This window comes from Vicugna pacos, chromosome 9 (genome assembly GCF_048564905.1).
Source record: "Vicugna pacos chromosome 9, VicPac4, whole genome shotgun sequence".
Lineage (NCBI taxonomy): Eukaryota > Metazoa > Chordata > Mammalia > Artiodactyla > Camelidae > Vicugna > Vicugna pacos.
Window position 1 is genome coordinate 60,295,423 of NC_132995.1, and position 10,588 is coordinate 60,306,010.

General features: G+C 40.8%; 1 protein-coding gene across 3 annotated transcripts in view; it reads right to left on the bottom strand.

The window, feature by feature from the left end:
* Nucleotides 1-10,279, bottom strand: part of LRIG2 (leucine rich repeats and immunoglobulin like domains 2) — a 51,212-nt gene extending 40,933 nt beyond the window's left edge. The window contains exons 1-2 of one of the 3 annotated variants that reach the window (XM_072967970.1): nt 9,818-9,954; nt 6,062-6,239 (exon numbers count right to left, since the gene is read on the bottom strand). Coding sequence is in view for 1 of the 3 variants with exons in the window: in XM_006213661.4 (XP_006213723.1) it covers nt 9,818-10,056 (239 nt within the window). In the remaining 2 variants the exon portion in view is untranslated. Of the gene's footprint in view, nt 1-6,061; nt 6,240-7,195; nt 7,214-9,817 lie in introns of those variants that run through there. The other 2 variants (XM_006213661.4, XM_072967971.1) reach the window with 2 other exon arrangements.
* Nucleotides 10,280-10,588: the final 309 nt, after the last annotated feature.

Consider the following 10,588-nt stretch of genomic DNA (forward strand, 5'->3'; position numbering starts at 1 on the left):
GAAGCATACCATCTGCTTCATCAGCGTTGTTCCACTTGACATTTATTGGAGGTAGGCGGCCCTCTTTCCCAGGATAAACAGACCTTACAGTGGCTTTTGCCCAAACCACTAGGCTGGCTGTTCCCTCAGGAATAACCTGTTTTGTGTGTGGATCATATATGGCCATCAAAGACTGTTCATAGTGAGCTGTGGATCCTCCATCAACCCAAACATGGCTCTTCCGCACTTTAGCATCTAAAACCAGATACTCCTCCTAAATTAATTACTCCCACAATCCATTTTAACAAAGGTTCTTCAGGAAGCTGATGTTATACTGATCCACAAAATGAAAACAACTCCCTCACACTATACTTCTCATTTCAACAGTTTCTTGGTTTTGCCCCCCTCCCCAACACTGACTACATTCTTGGTGACCAGAGGTCTTAGAGGTACTTTCTGTTGTCTATGCATAATTTTTCCCTTGGTGAGCAGCTTTGAGGCTACTGAGTGAAATCTGAGCCTGGTCTAGCATCAAGGTCCGATCCAGCACTCTTTTAATTTCAATTTTACTTATTGTAGATAACAATAACCAAGGGATTGAATACTCCACCTTTTTCTTACTAGTTTCCATTTCCTTATGCATCCAGCGAACCAACATGCTGGGAATTGGATCCATCTCTAAATTCCATTGTTAACCTTTACTATTAGTAATTGAGAGCGGCATGGCTGCTCCTCCAGACCACAGATGACCACGTGGTCACCTAGGAGTCAAAGGTTCCACATCCCCTGCCTTTTTATCCTTTCTTCCCAAACCACGTTTCCATGAGCCAGGCTCATTCTAGCAAATCTCACTGGTGCGATACCAAATGTCTAGGAAAAACTCTGCGTGTTAAAAGGAAGGAAAAAAAAACCAATGACACTTGTTAAAACCCAGTAAGAGAGATTTTATTCAAGGTGGTACAGTTATCTCTATGAGTATAGGGACTACTACCATGAAACTCTGCAGTGGGGGAAAGAGACTGGGTTCAACTCCAAACACTGCATGGGAAAGTGGGAATTTATAGCCAAGGAACTAGGTGATCAACTAAGGCGAGTGGATGGAAAACTACTAAGAGCAAACAACAAGAGTAAGGGGGGTTCTGGTTAAACAGACCTAACTAGATTCTTGCTGAAGACAAGCTATGGTGATCAGACATTAGATGGAAGGTAAGAAACTGGATCAGATATAGAGTGATCAGACATGAAGGGTAAGGGTTTCTTGCTAAACTGATTTAGCAGGATTCTTGCTTAAACTGTACCTTACAAAGTATACAGATGAGCCTGGAAGAAGGTGATTCAGGAGACTGATTAAAATTTGATCAAAGAATCTTTGTCAGTCCCCTTTCTTGTTCAAGGAAAGAAGAGACATTCTTCTTTCCTCTGAACAATGTAAGTCTATTTTCTTATTCAGTAGCCTTTTGCTCATTAAGGACCAGGTGAACCTTCTGTTGGGACTTGGTATTAGAGGATATTTGCTCAATGGTGCCAGCAGTCAGGCATTTAATGAATGGAGTTTCTATGAAACTAAAAATCAAAAGTAACAGAGATCCAGTTTCTCAGTTCAGAGAACAGCTGGTTGGGATTCTCAGATTTGAGCTTGAAGCATCTTTAGATGGTAGAGTGAGGATGGCAATGGCCATCTGAAGTTTGTATCAAGTCATCCAGCTTCAGCTCATAGGATTTCAGGAAAAGGATAGTTTTAGTTCTCAGTGATGGGAGAAAAACTGGAAACAGTTTGGAGAGTTATAGCCAGATACTGGAGGAAACTAGTGAGAATTTGGTAAGGACTGGCAAAATGTACAAGATGGAATCCACAAGGGTGCACTATAGTTTTGCATTGAAACAAACAAAAATTTCTCTCCAATCAACTTTTTAATTCTTGTTTACAAAATAATTCTCGTTTCATTAGATTTGGCCTAATTATTTATGTAAGTGCAGAAAGAATAGTGACTGACAATATAGGCTCTTTTTGAATTGGTTTTGCTGGAACTTTTCATAACGAATCTCAGATTACGCTTTTTAAAAACCTCTCAAGGCCAGAAAGTCAATCTAGGAACTAGCCACCAGACTCATCTCCCATTCCTACAGGTTCAGGTGAACTCTCTTCTTGAGGTCCCCAAGATATCCTAAGGTTCCTGAGCATGCTGGGAAGGGACTTTCCTTGCTCACCTATAAAGCTGAGAACCCAGTAAACCAGATGTGAGGCCAGTTTTTCTAAGAGCACTGGCTCCATGAAGTCAGCCTTCATCTCTTAAACCATGCATGGTTCATTCTCAAATATAACATTTCAGTCAAAGCTGTGGTAAGATAACTAATGTTTTCAACTTATCCTGTTACAAGAGCAGATTCTTACTGAATTTACTCAAATTACTATACTGTCATGAAAATAAGAAAACTGGCTAAAAGTTTCTGAATTCTGGAGGGATCAGGTAGGGAGAAAAAGTAGTTGTTTCATCTTTGTTCATAAAGGTATAAACTATCAGACTGTTGTAAGCTAGATAACTTAAGATAAAAGAAAAAGGTTCTTTAAATCTGATGAACAAAACATTAAAGAACTAGCAATATTTCAAACAAAGAGCCATAAAAAAATTATAACCATCCTCATCAGTTCATTCAGTCCGATGTTAACAATTCTTGTTCTGCTTGATCTTAGATTAAGTCTTATGAATCCATCAGCTTCTTCATTACTTCCGGAAATTCTTATTCAGTCCAGTGGCATGGTCTTACTGATGCCATCATGGAGCATTCTTGCCTGTGGCTGACTGTACATGCTTTCAGAGAAGAATGAGAGTAAAACAATGACTTGTCTATGAATGAAGGAGGACTTAAAATGGCCATGGTTAAAGTTCCGATGAGAGTTCATTTGATGAGGAAAACTAGTTATTTCTCTGGCATACAGTATTTTAACATAATAATCAGACAACAAGACTATTTCAAATCTCTATGAACTTCATACCTTTCTGGAATACCTATATTAGTAACATAAATCCATACACATACAACCTAGGAAGGTCTGTTCTCATTCTTTATTTGACAGAGTTTCTCATGTAATTTAAAATACCAACTAAACCTAATTAGTCTAACATCTCCTTTTACAAGGTGACAGACAAATCCTTTGAAGTTTTCTAGGGGCCTTCCAGAAAATCTCAAAGTTAGTTTGAAATCAAAAAGACTCCATTCGGAATTTGATTTGGGCAAGTTGTCAAAAAAGTCAAAAGGTTTAAACATTTGACTAAATAAGATCACAGGTCACTGTGAAACAATACTTAGTTATCTATTTAAACAAAGTGATAATTAAAAGATTTCAAAGACAAATACAGAAAGTCACATAGCTATTAAAAAAAACAAAAAACTTAGCTCTTCTATTATTGAGAAGACTCAATTTTTAAAAGTAATCAAAGACCTGATAAAGACAACATGAAGCACAGGAAATTATTCTGATAAGATACAAGATCTTTGTTTCTGAGGCAAATTACTTAAAAGGTAAAGGAAAACCTTTTTCCAATTTCTTAGTAAGAGCAAACCAATAATCCAGTAAACCTTTGGGATTCTGGTTTTACATGAGTATACTTATGACATTAAAGTTCACTTTTTTTAAGCCTACAAATAAATCCCTTCAATCTTAGCAACTTGACCACACACAAAATTCCTGTTCTGCAAACCTTCTACAACCATTTTTTCTTATTTCCATTCAGTTTTTGTCCTATATTTTTCCTCTTTCTCATTCTGGAACAATCAGTCTACCTTAAAATAAAATTACTTCTTTCTCCCTCAACAAAACACATCCTTAATACCATGCATACTTTGCAAAGTTTTTTCTCTTCATTCTCACAGTTTCTAGTAGTTTCATTTATATATATTGATTATAATTTTTAAACATTAGTAACCTTTTTGTTTTTAACAGAGAAAACTAGGAAATAGGCGATTGTGGGCTGTCATGTATTAGTTTTCTGTAGTAAGTAGAAAATTTATGAATATACAATTTCATAATTTCTAGAGGCATATAATTTCTCAGTATAACTATTCAGTATAGCAAAAAAATGTTTATAACAGATCCAAATATCTTTAGCTTCTTTATACCATGTAAAAACAAGATGCCAAAAATATATAAACTTAGGTTCAGTAATGAATGTTTCAGTAGTTCATCTTACTTACAAATGATCTTGATTTTTATTTTAGGCAGACACAACAAGAAACAAAGCTAGCCATCATCTCAAGTTATTTCCCTATTAACTATTTTTGTAACACACGTTAGGCAAACATCACAAAAGCAAAAACCTAAAAAGGTTACATACATGGTCTTTCCCCCTCTTTTCCTCTATTTTACTGCCATGCCTGACATACATCAAGCAATTCATTTTTATTAGACATTTTACCCTTAGTTTTGGTTTAATGTCTTAATTAAATTATATTTAATGCTAACAACTCTGAAGACATGCCTGTTTTTATTTTACCAACAATTTTCAAATTAGCTTTATTACAAAAAATTATCCTAGATCATGTGAACGTAAAACATTGTGTTAGTTTCTCTATTTCTGAGAGTTTCAGGAATACTTAATTTATGTAATTGCTCTTTATCTCTAAGTCAATTTAAACAGAACTCTTTTAAAGGATGTAGTAAATTAATTTGGTGGTAACACCCAAAAGTAGAAAAATGTCATACATCCATAACATATATACAGATGTACATAAACATACAGAGAGACACAAATAGAGAGCTTACAGTTTTCATTCAAACAATTTAGCCAGGAGTTAGTAAAACAAAGGAATACAAATTCACTGGTTTATGTAAAATAATTAGCTCTTGTCTTTTCTCTACTTTATATTTTTATGTAAATTATGTTTATGGCAAACGGGACAAGTTAAGATTACCTGTTTACCAATTTTGTAGAGACAACCTTCCCTTGCTCTGATATGTAATCTCATGGAGGATATGGACCAAACTTCAGGCATTGACTAAGGAGACATCTATAGGCTGTCTGACTCTCCAAAGCCCACCCAACTGGCCAAAACATCCAGCCTATTTCCAATTAGCCTTTTTCCCTTTCAGTCTCAAGTAGTTGTTTCTGGGCATCCCTAAGTCCTTTAACAGTCCCCAGTAGAGGCCAAGGAGCCCAAAGTTCAAGTGACTATAAAGACTAGGATGGAAAAAGGACTGGCAGGGGTGGACATAGGGAGGAAGGCATTTCGAAGGAGATATTATCATAGAATTCAGGGGAACTGGTGGTAAGTGGGGAAAGGAAGAGCAGAAGCAGTGGGGAGAGGTCTCAGAGGAGTCAGTTTGGAGAGATCTCAAGTTTCCCAAAGAAGCCAATGAAGTTCTACATTATTCTCAACAAAAGCACACCAACAACAATGAAGACAGACAGAGATGGTGGAGAATACAGTCAGCAGGGGTTCCAGAAGAGGGTTTGAGTCATCTGATAAGTTCCCATGGGAGAAGCTGGACCCAAGAAAGAGAACACAAAGGCCTCACAGAACGCCAGGAAGAAAGACTTCCCAGATAAGGAGTCCGGGAATAGTCCAAAAAAAAGAGCCAAGAAGAGCCTTCCAGCCCAAAGAGTCAGGGAATAATCTCTACTCAGGAAAAAAAAGCCATGAAGGAGAGATTTCCAGCCCAGTAAGTACCTTTCAAACCAAGAAGCCTAGGGTTAACTCAGCTTCTAACAAACAGCTACTTGCCTGGGACTCTAACTGAGCTTTCCTGAAAACAGAGGAACCTGGGATGTTAACCCACCCTGTGTTTTTTATCTGGGACTCTAATCCTTCTTCTGGAGTATTCAGTTGATCTTTGACACAGGGGTGGGGGCACCAACCCTCTGCATAGTTAAAAATTCACATAAAACTTGTAACTGGCCTTCTGTATATGTGGTTCCTCTATATTCAAGGTCCTGCATCCACCGATTCAACCAACTATGGATCATGTAGTATGTAGTATTCATTACTGAAAAAAGCTGCCTACAAGTGGGCCTGCACAGTTCAAACCCATGCTGTTCAAGGTCAACCATACTTAAGACTCTTAAGAATCAAAATCTGTCCTTACCAGCTTCCACGGACGTTTGTCCGGAGCAATGGTTCAGGAGTCGGACTCACCAATGGATCCCCGATCAATCAGTCAGGAGTGAAGATAAAGGCTTCAAAGGTACACACTTAGGGTCCTGGGTGAGAGGTCCGGGGGTCCAATGATGAATCTGATCCTATCCCGAGCTGTGGCACCATAACTGTTAAAAGGAAAAAAGTACTCAATGACACTTGTTAAAGCATGGTAAGGAAGACCTTGGGGGTGGGGGACCTCCTCAATAGGTATAGGAACCACTGCAATGAAATTCTGAAGTGGGGAAGAGAGACTGGGTTCAACTCCAAACACTGCATGAATAAAAGAAAGTTTATAGCTAAGGAGCAGTGTGGGGCCAGTGAACAGAAAATTACTAAGAGGAAACTTCAGAGGTATGGGGAGGGGGGTTGACTCAACAGACCCAACAGGATTCTCGCCGAAGACAGGCCCAGGCAGTCAAGTATCACCGGGGGGGGGAAGGTGTAGGAGGAGAAATCTGATCAGATATTGAGGATGGGGGATTTCTACTGAACTAACTTAGCAGGGTTATGGTTAAAACTGCATTTTACTAGGATATGCACAGATTGTCCAGGAGAAGGTTCAGGAACCTGACTAAAGACTGGTCAAGCAAAAAACGTCTGTCACTGGTTTCTCCGTTTACTCACATACATAATATACTTCTGACACCAGATATGTGCTTTTTCCCCCCACACCAACCAATTCTCCAACACCAGCTGGATGTCTTCCAGTTCAATTCAATTCTGGCACTAACTGGAGTTAGTGCAGACCTCTCTGGTTAAGGGCTCGGTCACAGAAGACTGCCTCCCACTTCAGACACCAGTCACAAGTAGTAGGTCCCCTTGTTACCCACAACTTCTGTCTGACTTGGCTACAAACTGGAAGTTCACACAACCCCCTCCTTGGATTCAATCACCTGCTAGAACAGCTCACAGAACTCAGGAAACACTTACTTACGTTTACCGGTTTAATATATAACAAAAGATATGATAAAGGACACAGATGAACAGACAGATGAAGAGACACACAGGACGAGATTCAGAAGGGTCCAGCACAGAAGCTTTTGTCCCCGTGGAGTTGGGATGCACCACCTTCCCAGCATACCTCCCAGTAGCTGTGTTCACCAACCCAGCTCTCCAAACACCACACTTTGGGAATTTTGGGGGGAAGCTTCATCACATAGGCATGATCAATTATTACCTCAATCTCTAGCTCCTGTTCTATTTCAGGAGTGTGGGGGTGGGGTGGGCCCAAAAGTTCCAAACTTCTAAACATGACTTGTTCTTTCTAGTGATGCTCCATCCTAAAGCTATCTAGGAGCTCACCAAGAGTCACCTCATTAGGTCAAAAGACACTCCTATCACCTAGGAAATTATAAGAGATATAGAAGCTCTGTAGCAGGAATCAGAGTCAAAGACCAAATGTAAAACAAAAGATACTCCTAGTTCTCTTATCACTGTGGAAATTACATGGGTTTCAGGGGCTCTGTGCCAGTAACTGGTAGCAGATACATATTTTAAAAACCAAGATTAATAAATGTTGTCTACCACCTTTTTTATAATTGCCACAAGTTTGAGCATTTGAGTTTGAATCACTAATATGTTCAAAGCATTCCATGTATTTTAAAAATTCAAAATTACATCAAGAAACCCATATGTACCTGGTGGTTTTATAGGTAAAGGCAACCAATGAAAAAAAAATGTTACACTTCTCAATTTAAAACAGCACAATCCCATCTTTTAATATTCTACGAGTTCTTCTGATAATATAAGACTTCCATCCGATTATATTTCTACAACAGAATTGCTCTCCAAGACATTTCACTTCAGCTGAAAATGTCAATTTCATTATAGGACATTTAAAATTTTTGAATGTCATTTGCCTTTAGGCAATCTGTCTTGATTAAACAGAAAGCAAACATAGACACAAAATAAATGTATCTTACATAAAACTACTTCTAATTATTATTTATCCAACAATGAAGGATCTTTTAAAAAGTAGGCCACATTTATTTCAATTACAGGTAAATGAAGTTGTGTTGTTTTTAAACTTGTACCAGATTTATTCTGTCATAATCAGGCAGCTGTTCCAAGAATTTCTTAGAAAAATGTACTTGCTGCATTACAAAGATGCTGTGTCGGGAGAGTATAGCTTGAGTGATAGAATACATGCCTAGCATTCATGAGGTCGTGGGTTCAATCCCTAGTACCTCCATGAAAAAAACAAATAAATAAGTAAACCTAATTAACTGCCCCACAGCAAAAATAAAAATGGGGACGATGATGCTGTGTCTGTAATTCAGACTATGCTGCACATTGATATGAATTTTCAAATTTTATTTGCTTCAACAGAACCAGAATTACTACAGATGTCACTATCATAAAATAACAGAAAACACCTTATGGGGGAGGGTACAGCTCAAGTGGTATAGCAAAAGCTTAGCATGCATCAGGTTCTGGGTTCAACCCTCAGTACCTTCTCTAAGAATAAATAAACAAACCTAATTACCTCCCCTTCACACCAAAAAAACCCCAACAAATAAACAAACAAAAAAAACCCCACGTTATTATACTGCAGATCTACACTACTACCACAGTTGGTTATTTAAGTTACCTTACTACCTTAGTTTTTCTCAAGGAATTTAAGAAGGAGCTTTCTTTCCTAACATAACCTATTTGCAAACGTATAAATGCTTTAACCTCTGCAGAGAGAGACATTCTATCTGTATTCCATTTCCAATGAAAATCCAAGTTGCCTCTCATATTTTAATCACTCCTCAAGCTATTCTTTTTTTTTTGTGACAACGTTTTTAGCGACGGCTCTATTAAAAGTCTGTCCATTAATAAATGCACCGCTTAGTTAGCGGCAAAGAAATAACTGTATGTTTGTTAGTGGTTAAGAAGCCCCATAATTGGGCATTTAATACCTACTATTGCTCCTAATGCCACCAGGCTGACTCAGACTAATGGGCTCTCCAGGTGCCACTAACATAAGCCTGTCAAGATAAGCCTGCAACTGTAGAGTCTCCAGAAGAATTCGTCCAACCATAATACTTGCTTCTCATACATAAACAACGGGCTGATTTTTCAGGTTCTTTGCCACAAAGAAATGCACTGAAAACAAAGCATCACTTAATTTTGGAAAAAATTCGCCTTCCCTTTACAGTGAACCCTAAATTAGATCAAGCAACAGTGTTTGTAAAGCTATTTATTCAAGGTACTACTGGATCTCCTAACACATTGTTTTAATCCTGTTAGTATCAAAAGTACAACACAAAATTAGCCAAAACTCGAACTAGGGTCAAAAGAGTTCATAAGTCTTTACAATCGTGGTTATAAAATCACGTGCCTGGGAACCATTCAAGCTGATACAGTGGATGATGCAGCCCAGAAGGCGAGGAGCCTCAACCATCTAGAGCCAATGCCGGTGCCCAGGACCGGTAAGCCCTTAACAATATCCGCGCCTTAACTCCTGCCAGCCTTGGAATCACAGACTACCTGGCCTCAAGAATCTTAACCCTGGTCTTCATACAAGTGTCCAGACCCTTAACACCAGGTCTTCAGGCTCCCACCACTCCCTTAAAAGTTCGCAACATCGCAGTGGCATTTCCCTTCGGAACTTAGGCTACCGACCACGCCCTCCGACCAGGCCGGACCCCTTCCAGGCCCCCTTGGAGGGGGAACTTCCCCCTTTCCTTTGGTCCCCGCTCCCTGCAGCTCTACTCACAGGCTGGTCGCGTCGGGGGGCAGCGAGCTCAACAGCGCCCTCCAGCCGGGCGCTGGTAGTTTCCTGCGACTGCAATCCAGCAGAGGGATGCGGCAGGAGCAGGGTGCGGGGCAGAGACCTGCCCGGACAGCCGGCAGCAGAAGGAGGATAGCCTGGGCGAGGAAGAGGAGCCGGGAGAGCGATCCAGACCCACACTCCAGCAGCGGCTCCTCCCGGACGCCTTGGGGTGCCGGCGCCATTTTTCCTCTCCCCCGCCCCCGACCTGGCTAAGCCGAGAAGAGCTGCCAGCTGGAAAAGGCAGCTCGGCGGAGACGTCGGGCGGCTGCGCGACCACCCGGAGCACCAGCTGTCGCCTGTACCCTCTAAAGGCAGGCTAGGGGCGGACACGGCGCGGCAGCGGGGGCGGCGGCCGAAGACACAGGGCTGAAGCCCTCCGGACAGCGCTCCTCCTCCCCGCGCTCCTCCGCCCCGCCCCACGACGCAGCGTCTTCACGCACAGGAGCCAACCAATCGGTGCCACAAGACGAGGTCGCGTCGGAGGCGGGCCTACATGAGGGGCGGGGCCGGAGACAGAGAGCTCCTTAAGGAGGACTTGAAGGCGTCCAAGGCTTTGTGGCGCCGCCTGGGTTCTGCCGCCTTTTCTCCGCTGGAGGGCGCAATAGCTCCTCAGGAAGAAGTGGAGGCCGGAGCGCTGGAAGTCCTCAGTCCTGATTTGGGATATATATATTACAGCAGGAGGAAAGGATCTTTTAACTTCTCTGAGCCGCAAGA